Below are 25644 nucleotides of genomic sequence, written 5' to 3' on the forward strand. Positions count from 1 at the left end.
TCCACAGTGAGACATAGTTGACAAGGTTCCTCGTGGTTGGTGATCAGAAGATTAAGATTAAGATGCATAGGATTCAAGGTGACTTGGTAGACTGGATTCAAAACTAGTTTGGCCATTGTAGACAGTACTCATGGAGAGGTGTTTCTCTAAATGCAGGTTTCTGGCCAGTGGTATTCCACAGGGATATCTGGACCTCTGCTGTGTGTGATATATATATAAATGACTTGGACGCAATGCAAATGAGTTAATTATTGTTTGCATATGACCCCAAAAATGGTGCAGTTATGGATAGAAGGTTGTTTAAGGATACAGCATGATAGTCACTTGAAGATATGGCAGAGAAATGGCATTTGGTGTTAATGGAAGTTTGTTAATTTGGAGTTGTACTTTGGGAAATCAAATGTAAGGGGAACTTATAATGGATTGTTAGGGGTTGGGGTTGAGTTTGGAAAACACTGGGTGTATGAGAGGATCTAGTTGATCAGAAGGAGAAATAAGGGAACAGGGAATGTGGGTTATCTATAATTGGAGAATTCAATATTCATGCTGCATGTAGGACACTTAGGAGTGTTGATAAACAGAGGGATCTTCTGGTGAAATCCATAGCTATATGAAAATGACATTGCAAGTAGATGAGGGTAGAAAACATGAATGTTTGCTTTTGTTAGATAGGGCATTAAGTATGTCTGGAAGTCATGGAGCTTTTTTAAACTTTTATTAGGCCACACTTGAGGTATTCTGTGCAGTTCTGGTCCTTCCATTGCAGGGAGGATATGAAGGGGGTGCAGAAGAGGTTCACCAGGATGTTAACATAGAAATTAGGTGCAGGAGTAGGCCATTCGGCCCTTCGAGCCTGCACCGCCATTCAATATGATCATGGCTGATCATCCAACTCAGTATCCCGTACCTGCCTTCTCTCCATACCCTCTGATCCCCTTAGCCACAAGGTGCACATCTAACTCCCTCTTAAATATAGCCAATGAACTGGCCTCGACTACCCTCTGTGGCAGGGAGTTCCAGAGATTCACCACTCTCTGTGTGAAAAAAGTTCTTCTCATCTCGGTTTTAAAGGATTTCCCCCTTATCCTTAAGCTGTGACCCCTTGTCCTGGACTTCCCCAACATCGGGAGCAATCTTCCTGCATCTAGCCTGTCCAACCCCTTAAGAATTTTGTAAGTTTCTATAAGATCCCCTCTCAATCTCCTAAATTCTAGAGAGTATAAACCAAGTCTATCCAGTCTTTCTTCATAAGACAGTCCTGACATCCCAGGAATCAGTCTGGTGAACCTTCTCTGCACTCCCTCTATGGCAATAATGTCCTTCCTCAGATTTGGAGACCAAAACTGTACGCAATACTCCAGGTGTGGTCTCACCAAGACCCTGTACAACTGCAGTAGAACCTCCCTGCTCCTATACTCAAATCCTTTTGCTATGAAAGCTAACATACCATTTGCTTTCTTCACTGCCTGCTGCACCTGCATGCCCACTTTCAATGACTGGTGTACCATGACACCCAGGTCTCGCTGCATCTCCCCTTTTCCTAGTCGGCCACCATTTAGATAATAGTCTGCTTTCCTGTTTTTGCCACCAAAATGGATAACCTCACATTTATCCACATTATACTGCATCTGCCAAACATTTGCCCACTCACCCAGCCTATCCAAGTCACCTTGCAGTCTCCTAGCATCCTCCTCACAGCTAACACTGCCCCCCAGCTTAGTGTCATCCGCAAACTTGGAGATATTGCCTTCAATTCCCTCATCCAGATCATTAATATATATTGTAAATAGCTGGGGTCCCAGCACTGAGCCTTGCGGTACCCCACTAGTCACTGCCTGCCATTGTGAAAAGGACCCGTTTACTCCTACTCTTTGCTTCCTGTTTACCAGCCAGTTCTCTATCCACATCAATACTGAACCCCCAATGCCGTGTGCTTTAAGTTTGTATACTAATCTCTTATGTGGGACCTTGTCGAAAGCCTTCTGGAAGTCCAGATACACCACATCCACTGGTTCTCCCCTATCCACGCTACTAGTTACATCCTCGAAAAATTCTATAAGATTCGTCAGACATGATTTACCTTTTGTAAATCCATGCTGACTTTGTCCAATGATTTCACCACTTTCCAAATGTGCTGCTATCCCATCTTTAATAACTGACTCTAGCAGTTTCCCCACTACCGATGTTAGACTAACTGGTCTGTAATTCCCCGTTTTCTCTCTCCCTCCCTTTTAAAAAGTGGGGTTATGTTTGCTACCCGCCAATCCTCAGGAACTACTCCAGAATCTAAAGAGTTTTGAAAGATTATTACTAATGCATCCACTATTTCTGGAGCTACTTCCTTAAGTACTCTGGGATGCAGCCTATCTGGCCCTGGGGATTTATCGGCCTTTAATCCATTCAATTTACCCAACACCACTTCCCGGCTAACCTGGATTTCACTCAATTCCTCCAACTCCTTTGACCCGCGGTCCCCTGCTATTTCCGGCAGATTATTTATGTCTTCCTTAGTGAAGACGGAACCAAAGTAGTTATTCAATTGGTCCGCCATATCCTTGTTCCCCATGATCAACTCACCTGTTTCTGACTGCAAGGGACCTACATTTGTTTTAACTAATCTCTTTCTTTTCACATATCTATAAAAACTTTTGCAGTCAGTTTTTATGTTCCCTGCCAGTTTTCTTTCATAATCTATTTTCCCTTTCCTAATTAAGCCCTTTGTCCTCCTCTGCTGGTCTCTGAATTTCTCCCAGTCCTCCGGTATGCTGCTTTTTCTGGCTAATTTGTACGCATCATCCTTCGCTTTGATACTATCCCTGATTTCCCTTGTTATCCACGGATGCACTACCTTCCCTGATTTATTCTTTTGGGATGAACAATTTTTGTAGTTCATCCATGCAGTCTTTAAATGTCTTCCATTGCATATCCACCGTCAACCCTTTTAGAATTAATTGCCAGTCAATCTTGGCCAATTCACGTCTCATACCCTCAAAGTTACCTTTCTTTAAGTTCAGAACCATTGTTTCTGAATTAACAATGTCACTCTCCATCCTAATGAAGAACTCAACCATATCATGGTCACTCTTGCCCAAGGGGGCACGTACAACAAGACTGCTAACTAACCCTTCCTCATTACTCAATACCCAGTCTAAAATAGCCTGCTCTCTCGTTGGTTCCTCTACATGTTGATTTAGATAACTATCCCGCATACATTCCAAGAAATCCTCTTCCTCAGCACCCCTGCCAATTTGATTCACCCAATCTATATGTAGATTGAAGTCACCCATTATAACGGTTTTGCCTTTGTCGCACGCATTTCTAATTTCCTGTTTGATACCATCTCCAACTTCACTACTACTGTTAGGTGGCCTGTACACAACACCCACCAGCGTTTTCTGCCCCTTAGTGTTTCGCAGCTCTACCCATACCGATTCCACATCCTCCAAACTAATCTCCTCTCTAATCAGCAACGCTACCCCACCTCCTTTTCCTTTCTCTCTATCCCTCCTGATTATGGATTGCATGGATTATAAGGCATTAGCTTTAAGGGAAGGTTGAACAAATTTGGATTATTTTCTCTGGAGACAGGGGAGACCTGATAGAATTTCATACAATTATGAGAGATGTAGATAGTCAGAATCCTTTCAGTAGGGTGGAAATATTAAGTACTAGAGAGCAGATCTTTAGGCTAAGAAGGGAAAGTTTAAAGGAGATGTGCGAGGCAAGTTTATTTTAAATAACGAGGGCCTGTAACGTGTTGCTAGGGGAGGTGGTGGAAACAGATGTGCATTTTTCCAAAACGTCACTATTGCATGTTTTACATAGAAGCTACTCCAGCACTTTGTGTCTTTTTTTTTGTAAACCAGTATCTGCAGTTCCTTCCGTCTCACGTTTTCTTAAGCTATGACACTACATTCCACATTTTCTTTCTCCTTTCGTTTGCACGACCTGTTGTACTCACGTATGGTTATGTCAGAACTGTCTGGAGAGAACAAAGTTTTTCCGTGTATCTCGGTACACGTGATAATAATAAACTAGTACCAATATTTATTCCACTGGGAGCATGCTGTGCACAAAGGGCTGCTCTCAAAATTGTAAGCTGCTTCCAAGAAGGGACGCAGAGGCAGCTGACGGTCCAGGAGCGTGCGTGTGTGCGTGCGCGCACCTGCTGGCTGGCGGGCGGTCCGCCGGCTCCGTGTGACGCGCACGTCTGCCGTGCAGATTGTTCCAGTAAAGCGGGGACGGAGCGCGGCGGCGAGGCGAGGGTTCCGACACGGAGTCTGGCCGCTTGTCATCTCATCTCCTCTCCGCGCCGAGATGCAGGCCCCGAGCCAGCCTCAGGGCCAGAGCCTGACTCCGCACGTGTACTGGGCGCAGAGGCACGGCGAGCTGTTTCTCAGGGTGGATCTGAGCGATGTGCAGGTGAAGCGACTCGAGTGCGGGACGGGCCACCCACTCTCTCTCTCTCTCTCTCTCTCTCGCGCGCGCACGATGGAGTAGGGCGCGCGCCCGAGAAGTGAAATATCGGCGCGTTCATGGGCTGAGTGAAAGGCAAAGATTATAGAGGAGCTCCTCTATAATCTTTGGTGAAAGGGGAGAAAGGAGGGAGGGAGGCGCACTCTGATGAGGACTGAGGGGAGGCAGTGCGCGTACTTGAGAAGAGTGAGGGGGAGACGCGCGCACCCCGGAGAAACATAGAAAATAGGTGCAGGAGTAGGCCATTCGACCCTTCGAGACAGTCATGTCTGATCATCTAAAATCAGTACCCCGTTCCTGCTCCCCCCCCCCATATCCCTTGATTCCTTTAGCCCCAAGAGTTAAATCTAACTATCTCTTGAAAACATCAAGAAGAATGAGGGAGGTGACATGCGTGCCAAAGAGTGAGTAAGGGAGGGGAAGAGATGAGCCTCTAGCTTGGATAATGTATGAAATTGGAGAATGTTTTGGTGAAACTGTAAGCAGTAAATACCACCCATTTAACTGCTTTCTCTGTCAACAGAAACCTGATGTCACGATCTCTGAAAATACCCTCTTCTTCAGAGGTAATTTTAAAATGGCTTAATGGTCTCTTGTGCCCTGACGATTCATGATGATACATCCCCTTACACAAATCTTTATTAATGCGAAATAATAACTAAAAGTTCTGGTACTATAAAAGTGTTATGCGTCATGTAGTTATGCTCTGATCAGAGTTAATGGCATGCAGGTGGGTTGCGCTCGCCTACAGTCTGTCTCCTTTTCGTCTCTTTTTTTGTTGTTATTTTTAGTGTGTTTAAAAAGTATGTGTTAATGTTCTCTTGTTTGTATTATGTGGGCGGGGGGGGGGGGTTCGGGGAAACTTTTTTTTCATTCTCTGACCTTGCCTGAGATGCGATTGTTTTCCGGATCGTATCTCCGGTCGCTCTGCGGCCTAACATGGAGCTGGAGGCCTTGCTCTCGACTGACTTTGAGCCCCACCGCGGGCATGGACTTACCATCGGAGCCGATTCCTTGCATGGGTGCGGCCTGCAGACTGCAGGGAAGCACCAAAAACCGCACGACGTTCGACTAGACCGACCCGGGGTAGATCGCCCGGCGCGGGGGATCTGAGATTCCCACTCAATGAAGGATCGTCCCGTCATCGGAAGGTTAGAGGCCCCCAACCGCAGGAGGACAAAAAACGGAAAGATTGAACTTTTTTTGCCTTCCATCACAGTGAGGAATGTGGAGGAGTAACTGTGGTGGATGTTCATGTTAAAATGTATTATGTGTGATCTGTTGCTTTTTTATTGGTATGACTATGGCAGATCAAATTCCTCGCATGTTGCAAAACATACCGGAATAATAAAGTATGATTATGATTATGAGGTGGGCTCAAAAACCTGACAGTTGTAGGAAAGTAGCTGTTCCTGAACTTGGCTGTGTGGGATGAGCATGTTTAAAAACAATGAGTTTGTAGGGAAATAACTGCAAATATAACATTTAAAAAATAGATTATGAAAATTAAGATCTGGAGCATTTCAACAGTTTGGGAAGAAGTCCAGTAATCTTTTTTTGTGATCAATTGTTCTATAGAATGTGCAGTTCTTTAGAGATCATGACATAATTGACCTGCTTTAAATTGTAAACTCCAGGTATTGGATTGAAGTGAATATGAATGTGCGAAGCCTTTCAGTTTCTATTAGATCATCCATTTAGACAAACCAGTATTTAGCTCCTTCACGCTTCAGAGACACTTCAGAGTGACTTCAAATCATTTAAGTCCTTCTCGAAACTTCTGTATTGTAGAAAATATTTGTAAAATTGGTTCATCTTCTAAAGGAAGATGTGTAAATTTTCTGTAATGTCTATGCATTTGAGTTAAATTCAGAAATACCTATCCTTGCAATTACCAGTTTTGGTTTCTGGTTTACCACAGTCCAGGTGCAAAGACATACATCTCGCTCATTTAAGTATCATGAATTCTGTGGGAAAAGCTTGTAACCCAAATTCATGCAATTGGTCACAAGAAAGTGTTTAAATTCAGCAAAGTATACAGTGTGCAAGTTAAAACCGTAAGATCATAACATGGAATGATAGTAAAAAGTTGCATCAATCGTCATGGTGGCGCAGCGGTAGAGTTGCTGCCTACAGCGAATGCAGCGCCGGAGACCTGGGTTCGATCCTGACAACGGGTGCTGTCTGTACGGAGTTTGTACGTTCTCCCCATGACCTGCGTGGGTTCTCTCCGAGATCTTTGGTTTCCTCCCACACTCCAAAGACGTAACGATAGTGTTAATGTGCGGGGATCGCTCGTTGGCGCAGACCTGGTGGGCCGAAGGGCCTGATTCCGCGCTGTTTCTCTAACCTAAACTAATCCAATACTGGTAGATTCTCGGCATTGAGCCAATTTTAATTGGGTTTGTAGTTTATCTTTAAGCTTTGTATAATGGACAGACCTCTCAAATAACATTGTTTTGTTCTGGATGAATTACATTTATCCTAGGTATCACAACAGTTGAGTTATAATGAGAGTAGGAAGAAAATATGTTCTCTAAACTGCAGTAAGCTGGATTTTTGGCTCTCTTCATAACAGCAGTGAGTTTCTTTTAACAATAACACCTAATAAATTCTCATTAACTGTAAGGGACAAGAGCGCTGACTTCCTAGTGATTACAACAATACACAGATCCTGTCTAACACCAAACAACCCAATAAACATTAACATGTTGTATAATGTTCTCAAAGCATTAAACACATACTTATAAATGTTTAAATATTTAGTAGGAGATGATGCCAACAAACTATTTCCATTGAAAGTATTGATACTTACAAGTAGAGGGCGATTTCTAAATCACATGATATAGCTGTGCAAAGAAAGGCCACTCTTTTTGAGTGGTCAAGTGGTCTAGACACTGGTCATCCAATTTGTGTAGACAATTTTTGTTCCGACAAGGTGTACTTATACACAGTTTAAAAAAAAATCTTAAAAGTCAAGATTGTCCCTAGTGAATATGTAGATCTGGGGAAAGCAAATTGGTGGATATTATGGTTCCACTTAGTTAAGGAAGATGAGAGGTTCATTGGCTCTATCCTATTGAATACAATCCTTTCCCAAATGAACCCAAATAAATGTAACCCAATGGAGTTCTACAACAGTCCATTTTTAGAGTTACTGATGATTGAATGGTATGCCCGCTGGTATTTCTGTGCTGTATCTGTCAACTAAACTAAACTAAAGAGGCTTTTACATGGGTACATGGAAAATGAAGGGATATGCAGCACATGCAGGCAGAGATTAGTTTAACTTGGCATCATGTTCGACACAGACATTGTGGACCAGTGCCTTTTCCTGTGCTGTTGTATGTTCTAATGTGGGGAAGTGTAAGGTCACAAAGTTTGACAAATAAAATCAAAAAGCAAATCATTATCTAAATGGAGAGAGACTGAAGACCACTGAAGCACACAGAGGGATTTGGGTGTTCTAGTGATGAATCACAAATAAACTAACAGGCAGGTCAAGTTTATTGTCATATGCACAAGTATGATGAGGTACAGATACAATGAAAATCGTGTTTGTGTCTGACAAATAGTTCAAAACAATATGAGATTTTGTTGCAATTTTGTGGATAGAGCCTCATCTGAAATGCTATGTATGGTTTTGATCTGCTTACCAATGAAAGACATAGTAAATTGGGCTCAGTCTGAAATTCACTTGGCTAATTCCTGGGATGTGAGGGTTATCCTACCAAATGTGATTGAATAGTCTGTAATTGTCAGTTATATTTCTTGGAGTTTAGGAGAAGGAGTGACTTTATCCAAACACATAAGACTCTACTGGGAAACAATATACTACAGATGATGAAATCTGGAACGTAAGAGGACATAACAGGCTAAATTTTGAGATGTTTTCATGAATGGGAGAGTCTCGAACAGGAGAATATCAAGATAAGAGAGTGGTTGTTTAAATCTGAGTTATGCAGAAATTTCTTCTCACAGAGGGTTGTCAATCTTTGGAATTCTCTGCCCAGGTGGGTGGTAGAAGCTAACGCGTGAGAAATGGATTTGGATAAATATTTGATCGATGAAGGAACAGAGCATTGTGGAGAATTTCACAGAAGAGGAGTTGAGGCCAGCATAGATTAGCCGTGATCATATTAAATGGTGGGGCTGGCTTGAAGGGCCTGTCAGCCTGCTCCTACTCCTATTTACTTGAGTTTTTGTGTTCCAGATAATAGTGTCGCTTCTGAGAGGAATTTGGGTGTAATCTCGTGTTGCATGTCACGCATTAAATAACAATTTTCTTCTGCACCTCCAGCACATGGCCATGGAGCAAAAGGAGATAATGCCTATGAATTCCGCTTGGCATTCCTGGAAGCGGTGAATTCTGAGGTAAGACTGGTAGTTTAACATCGGGCATTGATTTTAATTCTGTCACGTAACCTAATGAAAGTTGACTATTTTTAATGGCTTGCACAATTTGGAAAGGATCTTTATTTTAGTTTGTCACGTGTGCCAAGGGACAGTGAAAAGCTCTTTGGTTGCGTGCTATCCAGTCAGTGAAAAGTACAAATATGAAAGTGGGATAACAGAACTGGTAGGGCTGCTGCCTTGCAGCGCCAGAGAACCGGGTTCGATCCTAACCCGGGTGCCGTCTGTGTGGAGTTTGCACGCCCTTGCTGTGATAGCGCGAGTTTCCTCTAGGTGCTCCGGTTTTCACCCACATTCCAAAGACGTGTGGGATTATAGGTCAATTGCCCTAGTGTAGGAGTGGAAAATAAAGTGGTATAACATTGAATATATTCAGTCCTTCAGTTTATAGGCCAAAACATTTCCTACTCTCCAGCCACCTTTTGATAAATATTGGTTTGCTGGTAATTTCCAACGATAATTATATGTACAATTGAATCTATAACATAACCGTGCCTACAACATATCTTCATTCGCAATGGCTGGTTCCCAGCATACATCTGAAGGCTAAATTGATCTGAATACGTCTATAAAGAAGACCGCAATTAATCTAAAGATTAGAATCAGTTTAGGCTGTTAGAATGGTAATTTTGGAGATGTGACTAATGTAAGATTGAATTGTTTTGCTCACATGATGTGCATAATGCTGGAATGATTATCATAGAGTTACACACCATAGAAAAACCGCACAAACCGGAAGAGCACAAGATCAGAGCTTCAGTTATGAATAGATTCTCATCTCCACCGAAGCTCATTGGCTGCTCTGTGCATCATCTACAAAATGCACTGCAGCCACTCTGACAGCAGTTCCCAAACATACAAATTATGACACCCACAAAAGGACAATGGCAGCATCCACAGGCAAACTTAATCACTTGCAGCTTCCCCTCCCAGTCACATAACATCTTCAGCGTGGAAATATATTGCCTGCCCCCATCGTCATTGGTTCTAAATACTAAGCATCAGAACTGGTGAGGTCAGCTTCACCAGAAGTACTGCAGTAGTTTGAGAAGTGGCTCACTACTGTCTTCACAAAGGCAATTAGAAATAGTCAGCATTTAATGCCCAGACCCTGAAAATGAATTTACAAAAAAAATATTATTTTGTGATTCTGAAAATTTGATATCAGGTTTTGACTTCCAAAAAAAAATTGTTGTATTTTCAAGTCGAAAGTAAAGGCAAGTGTGTTTAATTGTCTGATGTACTGACGATGGAAGAATGAAATTCTTACATACAGCGATGGGGATGTTCAAGTTCTCCAGGCTTTCTTCTATGGAGTTACTCTGTTTCTGTACAAATGTATGAGTTTTGATAAGAATGTCTTTGTTCAATTTTGAGCCACGTAACTTTATTTACAGGAAATTTACTCTAAAATTGTTTGCCTTAATAGCCGCTGTTCAAAACCACAGAAAGACAAGTAAATATCACGGTGAAGAAAATAGAGATCAAATGGTGGGACAGACTGACAAAACAGGAAAAGAAACCAATATTCTTAGTTCCTGATTTTGACCGATGGCTGGATGAGTCTGATGCTGAAACAGAACTTAGGGAAAAGGTAATTTTGTCGAGGAAACTTTGTGTATTCTCATATTTCATGATCAGCCGGATAAACTTTGTGCTTTACAGACTTGTTTGTTGTTTTTTCTTTTTAACCCAATTTCTGCATATTATAAGATTATGGAAGATATTTACATAATACAACTATTATGTAATTACATAATTTTATTCTCCCTTTACAGGAGGAATTAGAAGAGATTAATAAAATAAGTTTGGAGTCAAGGGTTCGGAAGAATTGTAAGTAAAAGAACATAGGAAATTGGAGCAGGAGAAAGCCACACACACCCTTGAATCTGTTCTACTATTCAGTGTGGATTTGATAAGTGGCCATGGTTCCAGTTCCTGCCCAATTGATCACCTTGGATTTTGTGCAGTCCAAGTATCAATCTCAAGATGAAAATATTTCAAAGTGAAATGAGGAAGAATTTCTTCACTCAAAGTAGCGTGAATGATGTTGTTCTCTGCCCCAGATAGATGAATCCTTGATTTTATTAAATGCTGAGATGGATAGATTTTAATCACTAAGGAATGGATAATATGGGGAAAGGTCAGGAAAGTACACTTAAGGAATGTTGGATCAGCCATGATTTCATTGAATCGCAGAACAGGTTTGAGGGACTAAATGGCCCCCTGGTTACAATTTCGTGTAGTTTTAATTTACTTAATGTCTGAACATTTTCAGCGCTCTGGGGTAAAGAATGCTAAGATTCACACCATTGTCTGAGGCTAGGCAATTTAGTTCTAGTTTCTACATGCTTTTCATAATCATCCACTTGGGTATCTTACATCCCAATGGTATGTCCATTGAATTCTCTAATTTTAGGCAACAATCCTGCCCCTCTCCCTTTTTTCCCCTTCCCCCAAACCCACCATCACCCCAGTGCACACCCATTTCACTTACTAACCTCCCCCGGCTATCTTTGCTTTCCCTTTCCCCAACCACCTATATCCTTCCGACTGGCTCTGCATTTCGCTCATTTTTCTCTTTATCTGAAACTCTTTTGTCTCCGTTTGTCATTTTTTTGTCTCCTTTTCATCTCCAGCCTTTGTTCACCCTTACGCTAATCAAACCTGTATCCGCTTGTTATCTTGCCAAACTTACCCACCCCACCTCTTTTCCAGCTTTCTTCTCCCATCTACTACATTCAGTCTGAAGAAGGGTCCTGACCTGAAGCACCATCTATCCATGTCTTCCAGTGATTCTGCCTGACCCACTGAGATATTCCAGCACTTTATGTTCTATCCAAGATTCCAATATCTGCAGTTCCTGGTGTCTCTATTTAATATTCATTAGTTGTTCTTGATTGCATTCAACATTGCAAGTGGTTTGCGTATGGTCATATATGTTGGCATTGTTTGCTTTGTGCTTGATATTCCTAACTGAGGTGGTTATACTGTTTATAATAAAGACTGTTTTCTTTTTAGCAGCCTTAACGTTTTATTTGCTTTACAACAGCCTACGTCACCATGAGGACAGGTTACCTATTTATGTATAACCTGGTGCAGTTTCTGGGCTTTTCTTGGATCTTTGTCAATATGACAGTGAGACTCTTTGTTTTTGGCCAGGGTAAGTGACTCTTTCATCATTTGCAAATCCAGAGTTCACATACTGCCTCGCTATGAAATCCTGTTATAATGTGTTTTATTTTGGTGTTGCAAATCAGATATGTCATAAGTGTAACTGGGAAGAGAATAGATCAGACGAGAAAGGACTGAGTCAAGATAGGAATTAAATGGGACAAGAGTATGTTAAAACATTGGGTCTGCCAGACAATCCTGCTTATGGATTTTATGTAGTGGATAGAAGCAGGCTATGCGGGACTGGGACAATGAATTTGGAGGCTGTGGAGGAAAGATCCCTTGAGGACCTAGGGTCTATAATTGCTTGGGCCACATGACCTGATTTTTGATTGTGAGTTATGATCCAAAGGGAAGTGTGAGAAAGTGCCTGAGAGTAGACGCCTGTTCTCGGGGAGATAGTGGTCAGTTCGCCAGACAACACTGCTCCATCCTTGTTTACTGAACGGAGTGCTGTAAGTTCAGAAGGGGCACATTGGAGCAGGAGAGGGGAGGAGATGGTCAATTAATAGATCTATAAGAGGGTAATTGGCCAAATGGAGATGTCCAGGTGGAATGGGATTACTGAAGATAAGTTAAAGAATCTATAGTTTGGGATGAAAGCTCTTGGCCAGGAACTAACGTGGAGATGTTATGTGGAGAAAATTCATTGAAATGTGGATGTAGGGGAAGGAAGCTGAGGCATCTACTGAGGACTAATCTGAAGGATGTCAGGAAGATCAGAGGGATTTTTAAAATACAGATAGTTGGAGGTGAGGGGGGAGAGATGGAGTCTTGAGGAAAGTGAAGGGGAAGAAATATCAGACGAGGATCGGAGAGATATTGGAATGCAAGCACATTTGTTTACAATCTCCAATCTGAAAGAAAACAAAGAAAAAAGTGGGACTGTAGGCCACAATGTCTTTGAGATGACAATTTCGTCTTGTTGCAGAGAGAAGTCAAGAGCATGCATGTGCCAATACAAGACAGTGATTGTGGAGAGCAGAGAAATGTTTGATGGTTTGCATAATCTTGCGATCCTGGGGGTCTAAATTGCAAAAGGCCTTGGAATTGATGTGGAACGAATTGGAACTGGAGGTGTTTGATAAGGAAAGTGATGTGTCTGTGGAAGTGGGTTTTAGACAACACATTATCCAAGGAAGCAATATTGAGGGCGAGCACGGCAAGAAACATAGAAAAATAGGTGCAGGAGTAGGCCATTCGGCCCTTCGAGCCAGTACCCCATTCAATATGATCATGGCTGATCATCTAAAATCAATACCCCGTTCCTGCTTTTTCCTTGATTCCTTTAGCCCTAAAAGCTAAATCTAACTCTCTCTTGAAAACATCCAGTGAATTGGCCGCCTCTGCCTTCTGTGGCAGAGAATTCCACAGACAGGAAACAAAGAGTAGGGATTAACAGGTCCCTTTCAGAATGGCAGGCAGTGACCAGTGGTGCTTGTTGCTGTTTGTGTGGGGGGTTGGGTAGGGGAAACTTTTGGGTCCCTTCCCTGCACGGGGACCCGACCTTTTCCTTGTCGGGTCTCTGTTGCCGTTGGGGCCTGGCGCCGTGGGGCGGCCTCCAACCGGAACGACGTGGGGGCTCAAGTCATGGAGCCGGCGGAGCTGCGGACCTACCATCGTGGAGCTGGCCGGCTTCGGAGCGTGGAGAGCTGCGGTGGCGCGCTGCTGCGACCCGACTCCGGTGGATGGTGACACCGGGAGCTCGCGGGTCCCTGGTGGGAGACTGCTTTGCGGGGCACCGGCAACGGCGACTTCTCCCGCTCGAATTGCGGGGTTGAGAGTGACCTGGAGCAGGGCCTTACATCGCCCGGCGCGGCTTAAGTGGCCGCGGACTTGCTAGCGCCCGCCGGGGGCACCAACATCAATACCCGGAGCAGGGCCTTACATCGCCCGGCGTGGCTTTAAATGGCCACGGACTTGCTAGCGCCCGCCGGGTGCTTTGGCTTTGACTTTGACATCGGGAGAGGAGCGGAGAGCAGGGGAGAGACAAGACTTTGCCTTCCATCACAGTGAGGAGGAGATTCGCTGTGATGGATGTTTGTGTAGAATGTGTTGGTGTGTGTCTTGGTTCTTTCCTTGTATGGCTGCAGAAACCAAATTTCGTTTGAACCTCATGTGAGGTTCAAATGACAAATAAATGGTATTGTATTGTTTACAATATATATTAATGATTTAGATGAAGGAATTAAAAGTAACATTAGCAAATTTGCAGATGACACAAAGCTGGGTGGCAGTGTGAACTGTGAAGAGGATGCTATGAGGATGCAGGGTGACTTGGGAGAGGTTGGGTGAGTGGGCAGATGCATGGCAGATGCAGTATGATGTGGATAAATGTGAGGTTATTCACTTTGGTGGCAAAAACAGGAATTCCAGTGAATACAAGTCCAGTCGATCCATTCTTTCAAAATACGTCAGTCCTGTAACCTGATGAACCTATGCTGCACTCCCTCAATAGCAATAATATCCTTCCTCAAATTAGGAGACCAAAATGCAGACAATACTCCAGGTCTCACCAGGGCCCTGTACAACTGTAGTAGGATCTCCTTGCTCCTAAACTCAAATCCTCTCGCAATGAAGGCCAACATGCCATTAACTTTCTTCACTGCCTGCTGTACCTGCATGCTTACTTTCAGTGACTGATGTACAAGCACACCCAGGTCTTGTTGCACCTCCCCTTTTCCTAATCTGACACCATTCAGATAATAATCTGCCTTCCTGTTCTTGCTACCAAAGTGGATAACCTCACATTTATCCACATTATACGGCATCTGCCATCCCACTCACCCAACCTATCCAAGTCATCCTGTAGCCCCATGGCATCCTCATCACAGCCCACACTCACCCTTATCTAAATTGTTAATATATATTGTAAATTACTTGCGTCCCAGCACCGAGGCTTGCGGCACCCCACTAGTCATTGCCTGCCATTCTGAAAAGGACCCGGTAATTCCTACTCTGCTTCCTGTCTGCCAACCAGTTCTCTATGCATGTTAATACCCTACCCCCAATACCATGTGCTCTAATTTTGCGCACTGATCTCTTGTGTGGGACCTTGTCAAAGGCTTTTTGAAAGTCGAGATACACCACATCCACTGGTTCGCCCTTATCCATTCTACTTGTTACATCCTCAAAAATCTCCAGAATATTAGTCAAGCATAATTTCCCCTTCATAAATCCATGCTGACTTTGACCGATCTTGTCACTGCTTTCCAAATGTGCTGCTATAACATATTTAACAATCGACTCAAGCAGCTTCCCCGCTACCGATGTAAGGCTAATTGGTCTATAATTCCCCTTTTTTAACCCATATCTTGATGCATGTGCAGATGCCGCATCTTTTTGTAATAGAAATTCACGGTACAAGCCACTTTCTAGGAATGAATCCCCCTCTTCCCCCCCCCCCCCCCCCTTTAGTCACCTGGATAGACTAATTGTTGCCATCTCAGATCCTGATTATGTTACTTGCGTTCATCTGCAGATTCTCTATTCGATACATTTCACGCAGTGGGTGACGTGATGAACTTTTGTCAGATACTTGCAATTGTGGAGGTTATAAATCCACTGCTGGGATTGGTGAAAACTTCATTGGTGCCTGCAATAATCCAGGTATGCTGAGGGCATTGAACGCTGGGTGGATGGTCAGGAAGAGAAAGAGACATCACTGCTCAATTTCTAGCAGGAGAATGCTTTTGTGCAAGACTTTGCTTCTTACTGAGTGACTCTGTGACCATGGGGATGTGTACGAGGAACCTTTGAAATCTTTTGTTGTCCCCATTTATTAACCTGAACATTGCACATTTGAAAATACTTAACATACAGACTGTTTTCTTCTAAGTCAATTTGACCACTCCACCCAGAGAAGATAGACACAGTAATTTGGTTAGGGAGTGAGTCTTAATATTAATGGCCATTATGTACAAAACAAAGAGAAGAGAAAATGTAAAATAAATTGGTATTTAAAACGTACCATTTCATCTTTTCAGGTGCGAGTCCTTTTACAGATCAGAATTTACTAATTTTAATTTTTTGATTCAATTGTTTGAACAGGTACTTGGGAGAATCATGATTCTTTTTGTGGTGATAGGAAGTCAAGCTGAAATGCAGAATAAAGCAGCAGTGTTTGCTGTCTTTTATCTTTGGAGCATCATCGAAATGTTCAGGTTTGTATTTCACTTACTTTCTTTCTCTCAAATTCAACTGATGGTCAAAAAAACATTCAGGGGATCACTTGCTATTAGATTTTGACAAACCATAAAATTCTCTGTTAACTTTGTAGGTGCTGGCATCTGTTCTTTGCAATGTATCGCTGAGTTTTTGAAGCAGTTTATTTTTTGTTCCAGATTCAAGCATCTGCAATCTCTTGCGTTTTTTGCCCACTATCCTTAGCAGTTACATTATTTAAGAATGGGGCACTATATACTGAAGGAATACATTTGTCTTGGTAATACTTCAGCTGTACTGTGTATGGGTTTTGTTGCTGCCGAATTGACGCACCGATAGAGTTGCTGCCCTACAGAGCCAGAGACCCAGGTTCAATCTTGACCACGGGTGCTGCCTGTACAAAGTTTGTAAGTTCACCCTGTGACCACGTGGGTTTTCTCCAGGTGCTCCAGTTTCCCACACTCTAACGACATACAGGTTTATAGATCAATTGGCTTCAGTAAGTTGTAAAATTGTCCTTGGTGTGTGTAGGTTAGTATACGGGGTGATCGTTGGACAGCGCGGACTCAGTGGGCCAAAGGGCCTGTTGCTGCGCTGTATCTCTAAAGTCTAATGTGTATAAATCATTATTTTATTGAAACAGGTACCCTTACTACATGCTATCATGTATAGGAACAGAATGGAAAATTCTGACGTGGATCCGATACACCATCTGGATACCTCTTTATCCACTGGGAGTCATTGCAGAAGGTTGGTTGTTAAATTGTTGTATGGTTTTTATCTTACTGTTAAAATATTGATTGAGCTATGAAATAGATCTACCTGTGCACTTTGTGAATTTGTGGCGATGTTCTCTTTCTTATATTCACATATTTGTTAGTGTTTGAAGATTCACTTGCATTTCCCCACCTGTCTCCCACAGCGGTCTGTGTGGTTCAGTCTATTCCGCACTTTGAGGAAAATGGAAGATTTACTGCCCAGCTGCCCAACCCACTCAACATCTCATTCAGCTTCACCTATTTTCTACAAGTTTATCTTATTATCATGTTCTTGGGTAAGTTCTAATCTCTGATTGCATTCCCTTATTTATTTAATATATTTCAGGTTGTCAAATAGTCAATACATTAATCTGAATGATAAATAAGTTCAGAACTTAACAGTAAATGGAGTCTGCATGAGACAAGGAGACTATGTCCAATGTTTTTTTACCCTTTTCTCTTCCACATACAGCCGATAAAAAGTCTGTATGATTAATTTAGAGAATAATATGCTAAATTTCTGTGTAATAGGGAATGGTTAAAAAGCTGGTGTTGGCCACAGTGCATTCATGTTATAGAGAATTTAATGAAGACTCAATCAGATAATTGAAGCAAAGTGTTATACAGCACAGAAACAGGCCCTTTGGCCTAAATCATCCTTGCTAGCCAAGATGCCTACCTGAGCTAATCCCATTTGCCTGTGTTTGGCCCATATTTCTCTCAACATTTACTTTTCATGTACCTGTCTAAATGCCTTTTAAATGCTGTAATTGCATCGGTCTCTACAACTTCCCATGATAGCTTGCTCCACATACCCACCATTCTCAGAAAAAGTTGTCCCTTAGGTTCCCTGCAAATTGTTGTCCGATCATCTTTAATCTATACCCTCTACTTTTTGACTCCGTGCCCTGGGACAAGGATTGTGACCATTCACCTCATCTATGCCCTTCACGATATTATATGCTATGCTCCAGGGAAAAATGTCCCAGCTCATTCAGTCTCTCTTCATAACTCAAGCCCTCCAGTCCCAGTAACATCCTTGTGAATCTTTTCTGCACCCTTTTTGGCTCAATGACATCCTTCCTACATCGAGGTGAGCATGACTATACACAATACTCCACATGCAGTCTCGCCACAGCTTGTAAAGTTGTAGCGTGATGCCCAAACTCCTGTACTCAATGGCCTGATTGATAAAGTCAAGTGTGCTGCGTGCCACCATTGGTGCCAAGTGTACCGATAATTATGAAATATCAAAAGTATTTCACCACTTTGGTCAAAATCCTTTTCCAATATGTTTAAGGACACCACAGTTTTCTTTGTAAAGTTCCTTAGCTGTCATGATATTCTCCATGGTAAATAAAGTCGAGAAGTATTCATTTAAGACCTCGCCCATCTCGCGCAGCTCCATATATCGATGCCCACATTGATCTTTATAAGAGAACCTATTCTCTCCCTTGGTGAGCTTTTGCTCCTAATGTACACAGAGAATCGCTTAGCATTCTCCTTTAACTTATCTTCCAAGGCTATTTCATGTATTTTTGCCTTCCTGGTTCCCTTCTTAAGTGTACTGCTACATTGTTTATAGTCAAAGAATTTGCTTGATCTCAGCTGCTTATATGCCTCCTTTTTCCTGATCAGTAATTCAATACCTTGTCAACCAATGTCCCCTAATCCTACCAGTCTTGTCCTTCACTCTAACAGGAACATGCTCCTCTAGAATAATTCTCCCTGTTTCACTTTTAAAAGCATTTCACTTGCCTGATATCCCTTTACCCTCAAATAGCTTCTCCCAATCAACCTTTGCAAGTTCCTGTCTAATGCATTCAAAATTAGCCATGCCCCAATTCACAACTTTCACCCCTGGACCAATCTTATCTTTTCCCATTACGATTTAAAAATTAATAGTATTATACCACTGGTCCAAAGGTGTTTCCCCACTGACACTTCAGTGACTTGCCCAGCCTCATTTACTAATTGAAGGTCCAGTGTTGTCCACTCTTGAGTGGGAGTAATAGGAGCAAATATGGAGGGAGATGGTTCCAATAGTACAGGATTTTAACTTTTCAAATATCGATGATAATGGAAAAGGATAGGAGTAGTCCATAAGTAAAATTGTGCATTCGGACAAGGCCAATGCTTAGACAGGAACTTTCAAAAGTTGATTGGGGTAGGTTATTTGCAGGTAATGTAGGTGGTATGCTTTTAAAAGTCAGATAGAGAATTCAGGGCCAACATGTTCCTATGAAGGACAAGATTGGCAGCAGTATCGAACCCATGAAGACGAGATATTGAGGCTCTGGCCATGTAAAAGAAAGCAGCATCGATCTCGTACAACGATATACGAGGATAAAGGATATATTTGCATAATTAATTTTCTAAGCTCTTTACACCCACTGAAAGAGTTTTAGAAGTGTGGCCATTGTCATATAGAGCATACAATGGGTGGTTTTGCATTTTATTTTCTTGATTAAATTTCATTGAGTTCTATGGTTTCATGAGTATATTAGAAAAGCTACCCTTGTAACACCTTGTTTATCTAATATCTGCGGTGTATTTGATAAATCTTTCCTGTTTTCCAGGTTTGTTTGTTAATTTCCGGCACTTGTACAAACAACGTAACAAGCGTCTCCGACCAAGGAAGCACAAGATATACTAGAAGAGTTGTGTCTGAGTTGAGAAAGTATCATTTTGATCAGTTCAATTCACTGTAACCTTGCCTTTATATATAAAAAATGTAATTTTTTAGAAAATGAGAGAAGTCATGCCAATGTGTCAGTAAAATTCCAGTAACCAGTCACCCTTTCACTGCCATCCTTCTGTGCAGTCACTCTCACCGCATTGCTGTCTTGCTGCCAGTGTAGGAGGTATTTCAGAACTAAATGCATTCCTTCATACCAGGATGACGGGAAACTCCATAACCCCTAAATTGCTTTTCATGTGCATTGCTGGCCATATTCTTCCATTTTAGATTAGAATCCAGCAATCAACACACTTGCTTGTCAGAAACAAGTGAATGCCAAACCAACTACAGAACACTGCAGGAAAGTGACATGTTACTATCTAATGGCAGAAAACTACTCTTGCAAGCATAGGCCCACTGATCTGCTGGGTTGAATCTAGAGCTGGAGTGAGTTCCCAAGAGTAATAACAAGACTCCCATTCAAGGTATTATTCATTTGGTATAAAATATGGCTTTGAGTATTCAGCCTGCTTTCCTCCACTAAGATTAGCATATCTCAGTTCGAACAAATCCATAGTAATGTTTAAAGATGCTTTTCAAGTCCATTCCAAGTCCTTCGTGGTCTCCTTGGCCAATAACTTTCACAGCAACATCTCTAGTTCCATTGGGACTGAATGTTTTCAAACTTTGACAGCATTCTTGAAATGCAAGAACTGGGTGGTCTTTAATTATTCAAAACGGGCTTGTGTAATTTCCTTGATTCCCCTTCTTTTTGCCTTGCACTGTTTCACACCTCTGATGCTGACTTCTAGTTTCTGTGGCCACTGCAGAATCATTTTTAATCATCACAGTGGCTTTGACAGGGCCCATCTTAGCAGGAGCTCCAATTACAGGTACAAATCTGGTGCGCTGGCAGTGCCGTCACAGGTGTTTTTTTTAATTCATTAACTTAGTCGTTCTGAAGACAGCTTTAGAAGGCTTTAATGTGTAGGAAGGAACTGTAGATGCTGGTTTAAACCGAAGATAGACATAAAAAGCTGGAGTAACTCATCTTGGGCACAGATGCGGCCTAGGCGGAGGAATTGGGAGTGGGGGATCGAGTCTTTGTAGGAGGCAGGGTGGGAAGAAGTGTAGTCTGTAGTCAAGGTAGCTGTGAGAGTCAGTAGGTTTAGAATTCATGCCAATTGATAGTCTATCTCCTGTGATGGAGATGGGAAAGGGAAACAAGAGACATAGATGGTGATATAGATATAGAACAACTGAATGAGAAATATGCAAAAAAGCAACGATGATAAAGGAAACGGGCCAATGTTAGCTGTAAACTAGGTGAAAATGAGTGGCAGACAATGAAATTCACCAGGATGACGGTAAAACTAGTATAATGACTAGGGTAGGACAGAGAGAACGGGGATGCAAGGGTTACTTGAAGTTATCTTGAAAGTAGGTCAGCAGGAATTGGACCACGGGGGATAGGATAGTCGAGTTATGTGGAAATGATTTCAGTGGGGCAGGAGCAGGCAGAAACAATGGGTCTGCCAGGGAAGTTGTGTTTATGGATTTTTGGTAGAAGGTAAAACTGGGTGGGGCTGCAGAACAATAAGGTTGGAGGCTGTGGCGAGCAGTCAGCTGGAAGTGATAAAATTGGAGATAGTCATCAAAATGATGGCCTCGCAGATGATGGCTTCATCTGTGAGGTCTTGGTCCAAGGGTAAGTAGGAGGAGGTGTCCGAGAGCTGGCGTTTGGCCTCGGCCCAGTAGAGGTCAGCTCGCCAGACTACCACGGCATCTACCATCGGCGGTTTTCCTGGGGTCGGGGTTGCTGCAGAGTAAGCAGAGGACTATACGTTCATAGGGGGTGAGGTTATAGGTAAGTGGAGTGGAAAGATTGAGACACTGTCTATAGCTCTCGTTTTCCTTTCCCCTGACTCTGTCTGAAGAAGGTTCTCGACCTAAAACGTCACCTATTTTCTCCAGAGATGCTGCCTGACCCGCTGAGTTACTCCAGCTTGTTTTTTTGCAGATGCAATTCTCCAGTGATTTTTGCTGTTACTTAATTTTGCTTTGGAGACTTTGTTGAGAAACACCAGATCAATCTCTTGTAAATGGAGTCAGCAGCAAGACAAGGCAGCTCTTGCAGAAGGCTTGTGGTGGTTAGCACATTATATGCTCAGTCCCATCATCTTATAATGCTCTGCAAAGCATTTGGATACTAACTCCATGGCACGTGTGATGAAAATGATACAATGATAGCTGATAAGGAGAGATTGGACAAACTTGAATTGTTTTCTCGGGAGCATCAGAGACTAAGGGGTGAACTGATAGATGTGCATCAAATTATGAGAGGCATAGATAGAATAAGGTAACCTTTTATCCAGGTGGAAATGTCAGAAACTAGGGCGAAGAGCTTTATGATCAGAGGGGAAACGTTTAAAGATTTGTGATGCCTATTGTTTTTTACACAGAGAGGTAGGTGTCTGGAACGCACTGCTGGGGAGGGGGAGTGGGCAGTATGAGCGAGCGGGCGGTGTGAGTTGCTGGTGGACCAGATGTGATGGTGACATTTAAGAGGCATTTAGGCAGACACATGAACATGCAAAGAATGAAGGTGATATGGAATATGTGCAGGCAGATGGCGTTAGTTTAATTTGGCATCATGTTCAGCACAGACATCTATACCAATGTTCATCTGCAGTACTATTCCATGTTCATTCCAACAAAAATACTCCTGTCCAGACATTTAATTTTTCCTTTAACAAATGCCTTTCTGAGCAAACCCACAAATTAAAGGGAGAAATTGATTAATGACAAATTATCTTTTACTTAGAACAAAATATAATTTTTTCCTTTGTAAAACAGCTGATACTGACAAATGATCTGCTACTTCAGGATTTAACGGAAAACAGGAGCTGTATGTGTCTTTGTGCCCTTTTCCTCCTCCACACCACATCAATAAAGGGTGTGAGTAATTGTATCTCAGTGAATAGTGGATATCTTTATGCAGATAACTTTTTTCAGCCTTACTGGAATTGTGAAATTAATTTTGAGTGTGGTTTTAATCTCCATTCTTCCAACCCCTGCTCCTGAACCACCCCTCCCCCCATGGTTTCAGGATTGGTTCACTGCAGCCTCCCACTTCCCATCCCCTCTATTACGCCTGTCAACATTGGATACAAATTTACACTGACATTCAGCCACTCAGATTCATGCTTATGAATATTGCTGTCATGAAGCTAATTAGAAAGACGGTTCCTATTAATCTCTAATTAAATATAATAATGGTACATTAATCTGCTTTATAGCACAGTACACTGGCAAATCAATTCGCAAGAGATGCCAGGAGAGATCATCTGTTTGAGTAAAGCCCCCTAAATTGAAATAGTCTGAAAGACATTTGATCATTTACAATATGCAAGCTGTTAAATCTGCAGTTTTCTTACATTACAAAAATCTGCCCTTAGATATGCTTTTCAAAGCAGACAATTTCATTGCAGCACCATGTGGCTTAGTCAAATATTTATTGTTGGTGAAGCATTTGGAGGAAGTAGGCTTTCCTGTGGGATAGATAGAGCACAGATGGAATTGTAATTCAAAAAAACTGAAAATCAGTTTTAATTATGGTTCCATTTACATTGTCTCGCAAAACGCAGTTTAAATGCCGTACTTGAGGCTCAAATCATGCAGCTTCCAATGTAGTCCCAACTTAGTTGCCATTCCTCCACTCTAGTACATTGCAAATCTCATGTATCACTGGTTCCATTTATGAGTATCTAACTCTGTTGTGGATTATATAAATTGGCAAAAGGTTTATAATTGTTACAAACTAGATCAGCTATGTGTACATAAGTAAAGTCTAGGAGGGATTTTGGGGTTTTACTTGTCTCAAGGACCATGGAGAACAATTCAACATATTTTCTCTGGAATAGAAATTCATTCTGTATCTCTATTGCCTTTGGTGGTGGTTTTTTGAGGTGACATTTGTCATCTTGCAGATTATTTCTGTAGCAGTGCTGAGCAGATGAGACTTGACGTGTTACTACTGTGTTATAGATGTACAGCACAGAAACAAGCCCTTTGGCCCATCTAGTCCATTCTGACCATGAAACACCTAGTTATGTTAATTCTCTCTCATTCTGCCTACATTCTCTGCTCTCGTCACACTCACTCTCTCTCGAATTAAACCTAGGTTTTAAATTAAGTGTAATCTACACTCTGACATGGGATCAGTCATGGTATGTGCTTCAGATATGATGTGAATTATTTATGTGCTTTGTTTCCGTCATTGAATCAAATAGATATAACTGCGTGTACAACATTATTTGAACTGCACTGAAATCTATTTTATACATTAAAAATAATTTTATTGCTTATTGAGATGCGGTAAAAGAAATCCTGGGGTTAAGTGTTTCTCCAGTGTCTTTGTATTATCTCTAGCTGTTTGGTTTTACGAAGTGGTTAGCACCAATATAATTATTATGGGAGAAAACTGAACAAGGTAAGTGAACACATTTAATGTGATCTTGACTCATTCATTTAGGGCAGATTATTTAACAATTAACACTTGAAGGATAGGTTGTATAAAAAATAGAACATGTAAAGCAGCATTTAAACATAAAAGGTTCTTAATAGCCCGTCTGATCTTTGCCGGTGTGTGCTTCACACACGTCTCCTCTCAGCCCATCATTCATTTGTTCAAATGATTTGTTGACTTACAAAAATGTTAGTTATCTTCTTAAACTTCCCAAAGCGGAAGGAGATAATCAGAGAAAAATTACAAATGGTTACACAAAGATTGGCTGATGTAGGTTTTAAGAAACCTCTTAATGGGCACAGGTTGGAGGTTTGGGAAAGAAATTTGGGGTTTGGACCTCTGGACATGCCGGAGGCCATACTGGGAAATACTGTTTTTGGAAGGAATTATGGCTGCTTTAGATAGTGGTGGATAGGGACAAGGCTTGTGGGACTTGAATATGTGATCAGTGTAGTTCACCACGAGATTTGATTATGAGATAAGTGAGACAAGCAAGTACAGAGCAACGAGTGAATTGGTAAGAATATGACAGCAGAGTTTTAGATGAGCTGAAATATTTGCTTGCATTTTGCATGTTATGAAAATGACCTTGCAAAATGAGGTGCAATTCTTGTTTCAGTGAAACATCTTAGTAAATGATGCAGAATCTGAGAGTGAATATTCTCATTAACAAAGTTTCTGCCACAGTTAAAAATAATTCAGTTAAGGCAACTGGATTTTACATAAACCAAATGGCCATCCTAGTGATATTACTAGCCTTGTAACCTTCCCAGAATGAATGGGTCACATATCTATCTCATTGAAGACCATGTTATGCTAACTGTTAAATGATTAATGCATAGTTTAAGTAATATATGTCCCCATAATAAAACACAAAATGGCAATCAATAAGAAGGTACATCAGTGGCCCAATGAGTAGTCTGTGGCACAGAAGAGGAATTGAAAAGAGTGACAAGGCTTAGTTTTAAAGATACAGCGCTGTAAGAGGCTCTTCGGCCATCCGCACCGACCAGCGTTTCCCACGTATTATTATCCTATACACACTAGGGACAAGTTACATTTATACCAAGCCAATTGACCTACAAACCTGTATGTCTTTGGAGTGGGAAGGAAACAGAAGATCTTGGAGAAAACCCACAGGGAGAACGTACAAACTCCGTGCAGACAGCACTCGTAGTCGGGATCGAACCCAGGTCTCTGCCGTTGAAACACTGTTATGCCCCTGTCCCACTTAGGAAACCTCTGGAGACTTTGCGCCCCACCCAAGGTTTCTGTGCGGTTCCCGGAGGTTGCAGGTAGTGGAAGCAGGTAGGGAGACTGACAAAAACCTCCGGGAACTGCATGGAAACCTTGGGTGGGGCGCAAAGTCTCCAGAGGTTTCCATTCAGGTTTCTTAAGTGGGACGGGAATTTGGCAGCAACTCTACCGTTGCACCACTGTGCCGCCCCACT

General features: G+C 42.0%; 1 protein-coding gene across 1 annotated transcript; it reads left to right on the top strand.

Moving 5' to 3' along the window:
- Window positions 1–4200: 4200 nt before the first annotated feature.
- hacd3 (3-hydroxyacyl-CoA dehydratase 3) lies at window positions 4201–24036 on the top strand. The gene is made up of 11 exons (XM_033050419.1): window positions 4201–4422; window positions 5000–5042; window positions 8777–8850; window positions 10319–10483; window positions 10668–10722; window positions 11942–12052; window positions 15545–15672; window positions 16114–16226; window positions 16871–16977; window positions 17150–17281; window positions 19565–24036. Exons 1-11 carry the CDS (start codon window positions 4318–4320, stop codon window positions 19639–19641), a joined length of 1110 nt encoding a protein of 369 aa, XP_032906310.1. The 5' UTR covers window positions 4201–4317; the 3' UTR covers window positions 19642–24036.
- Window positions 24037–25644: the final 1608 nt, after the last annotated feature.

This window comes from Amblyraja radiata, chromosome 34 (genome assembly GCF_010909765.2).
Source record: "Amblyraja radiata isolate CabotCenter1 chromosome 34, sAmbRad1.1.pri, whole genome shotgun sequence".
In the NCBI taxonomy this organism is placed as follows: Eukaryota; Metazoa; Chordata; class Chondrichthyes; order Rajiformes; family Rajidae; genus Amblyraja; species Amblyraja radiata.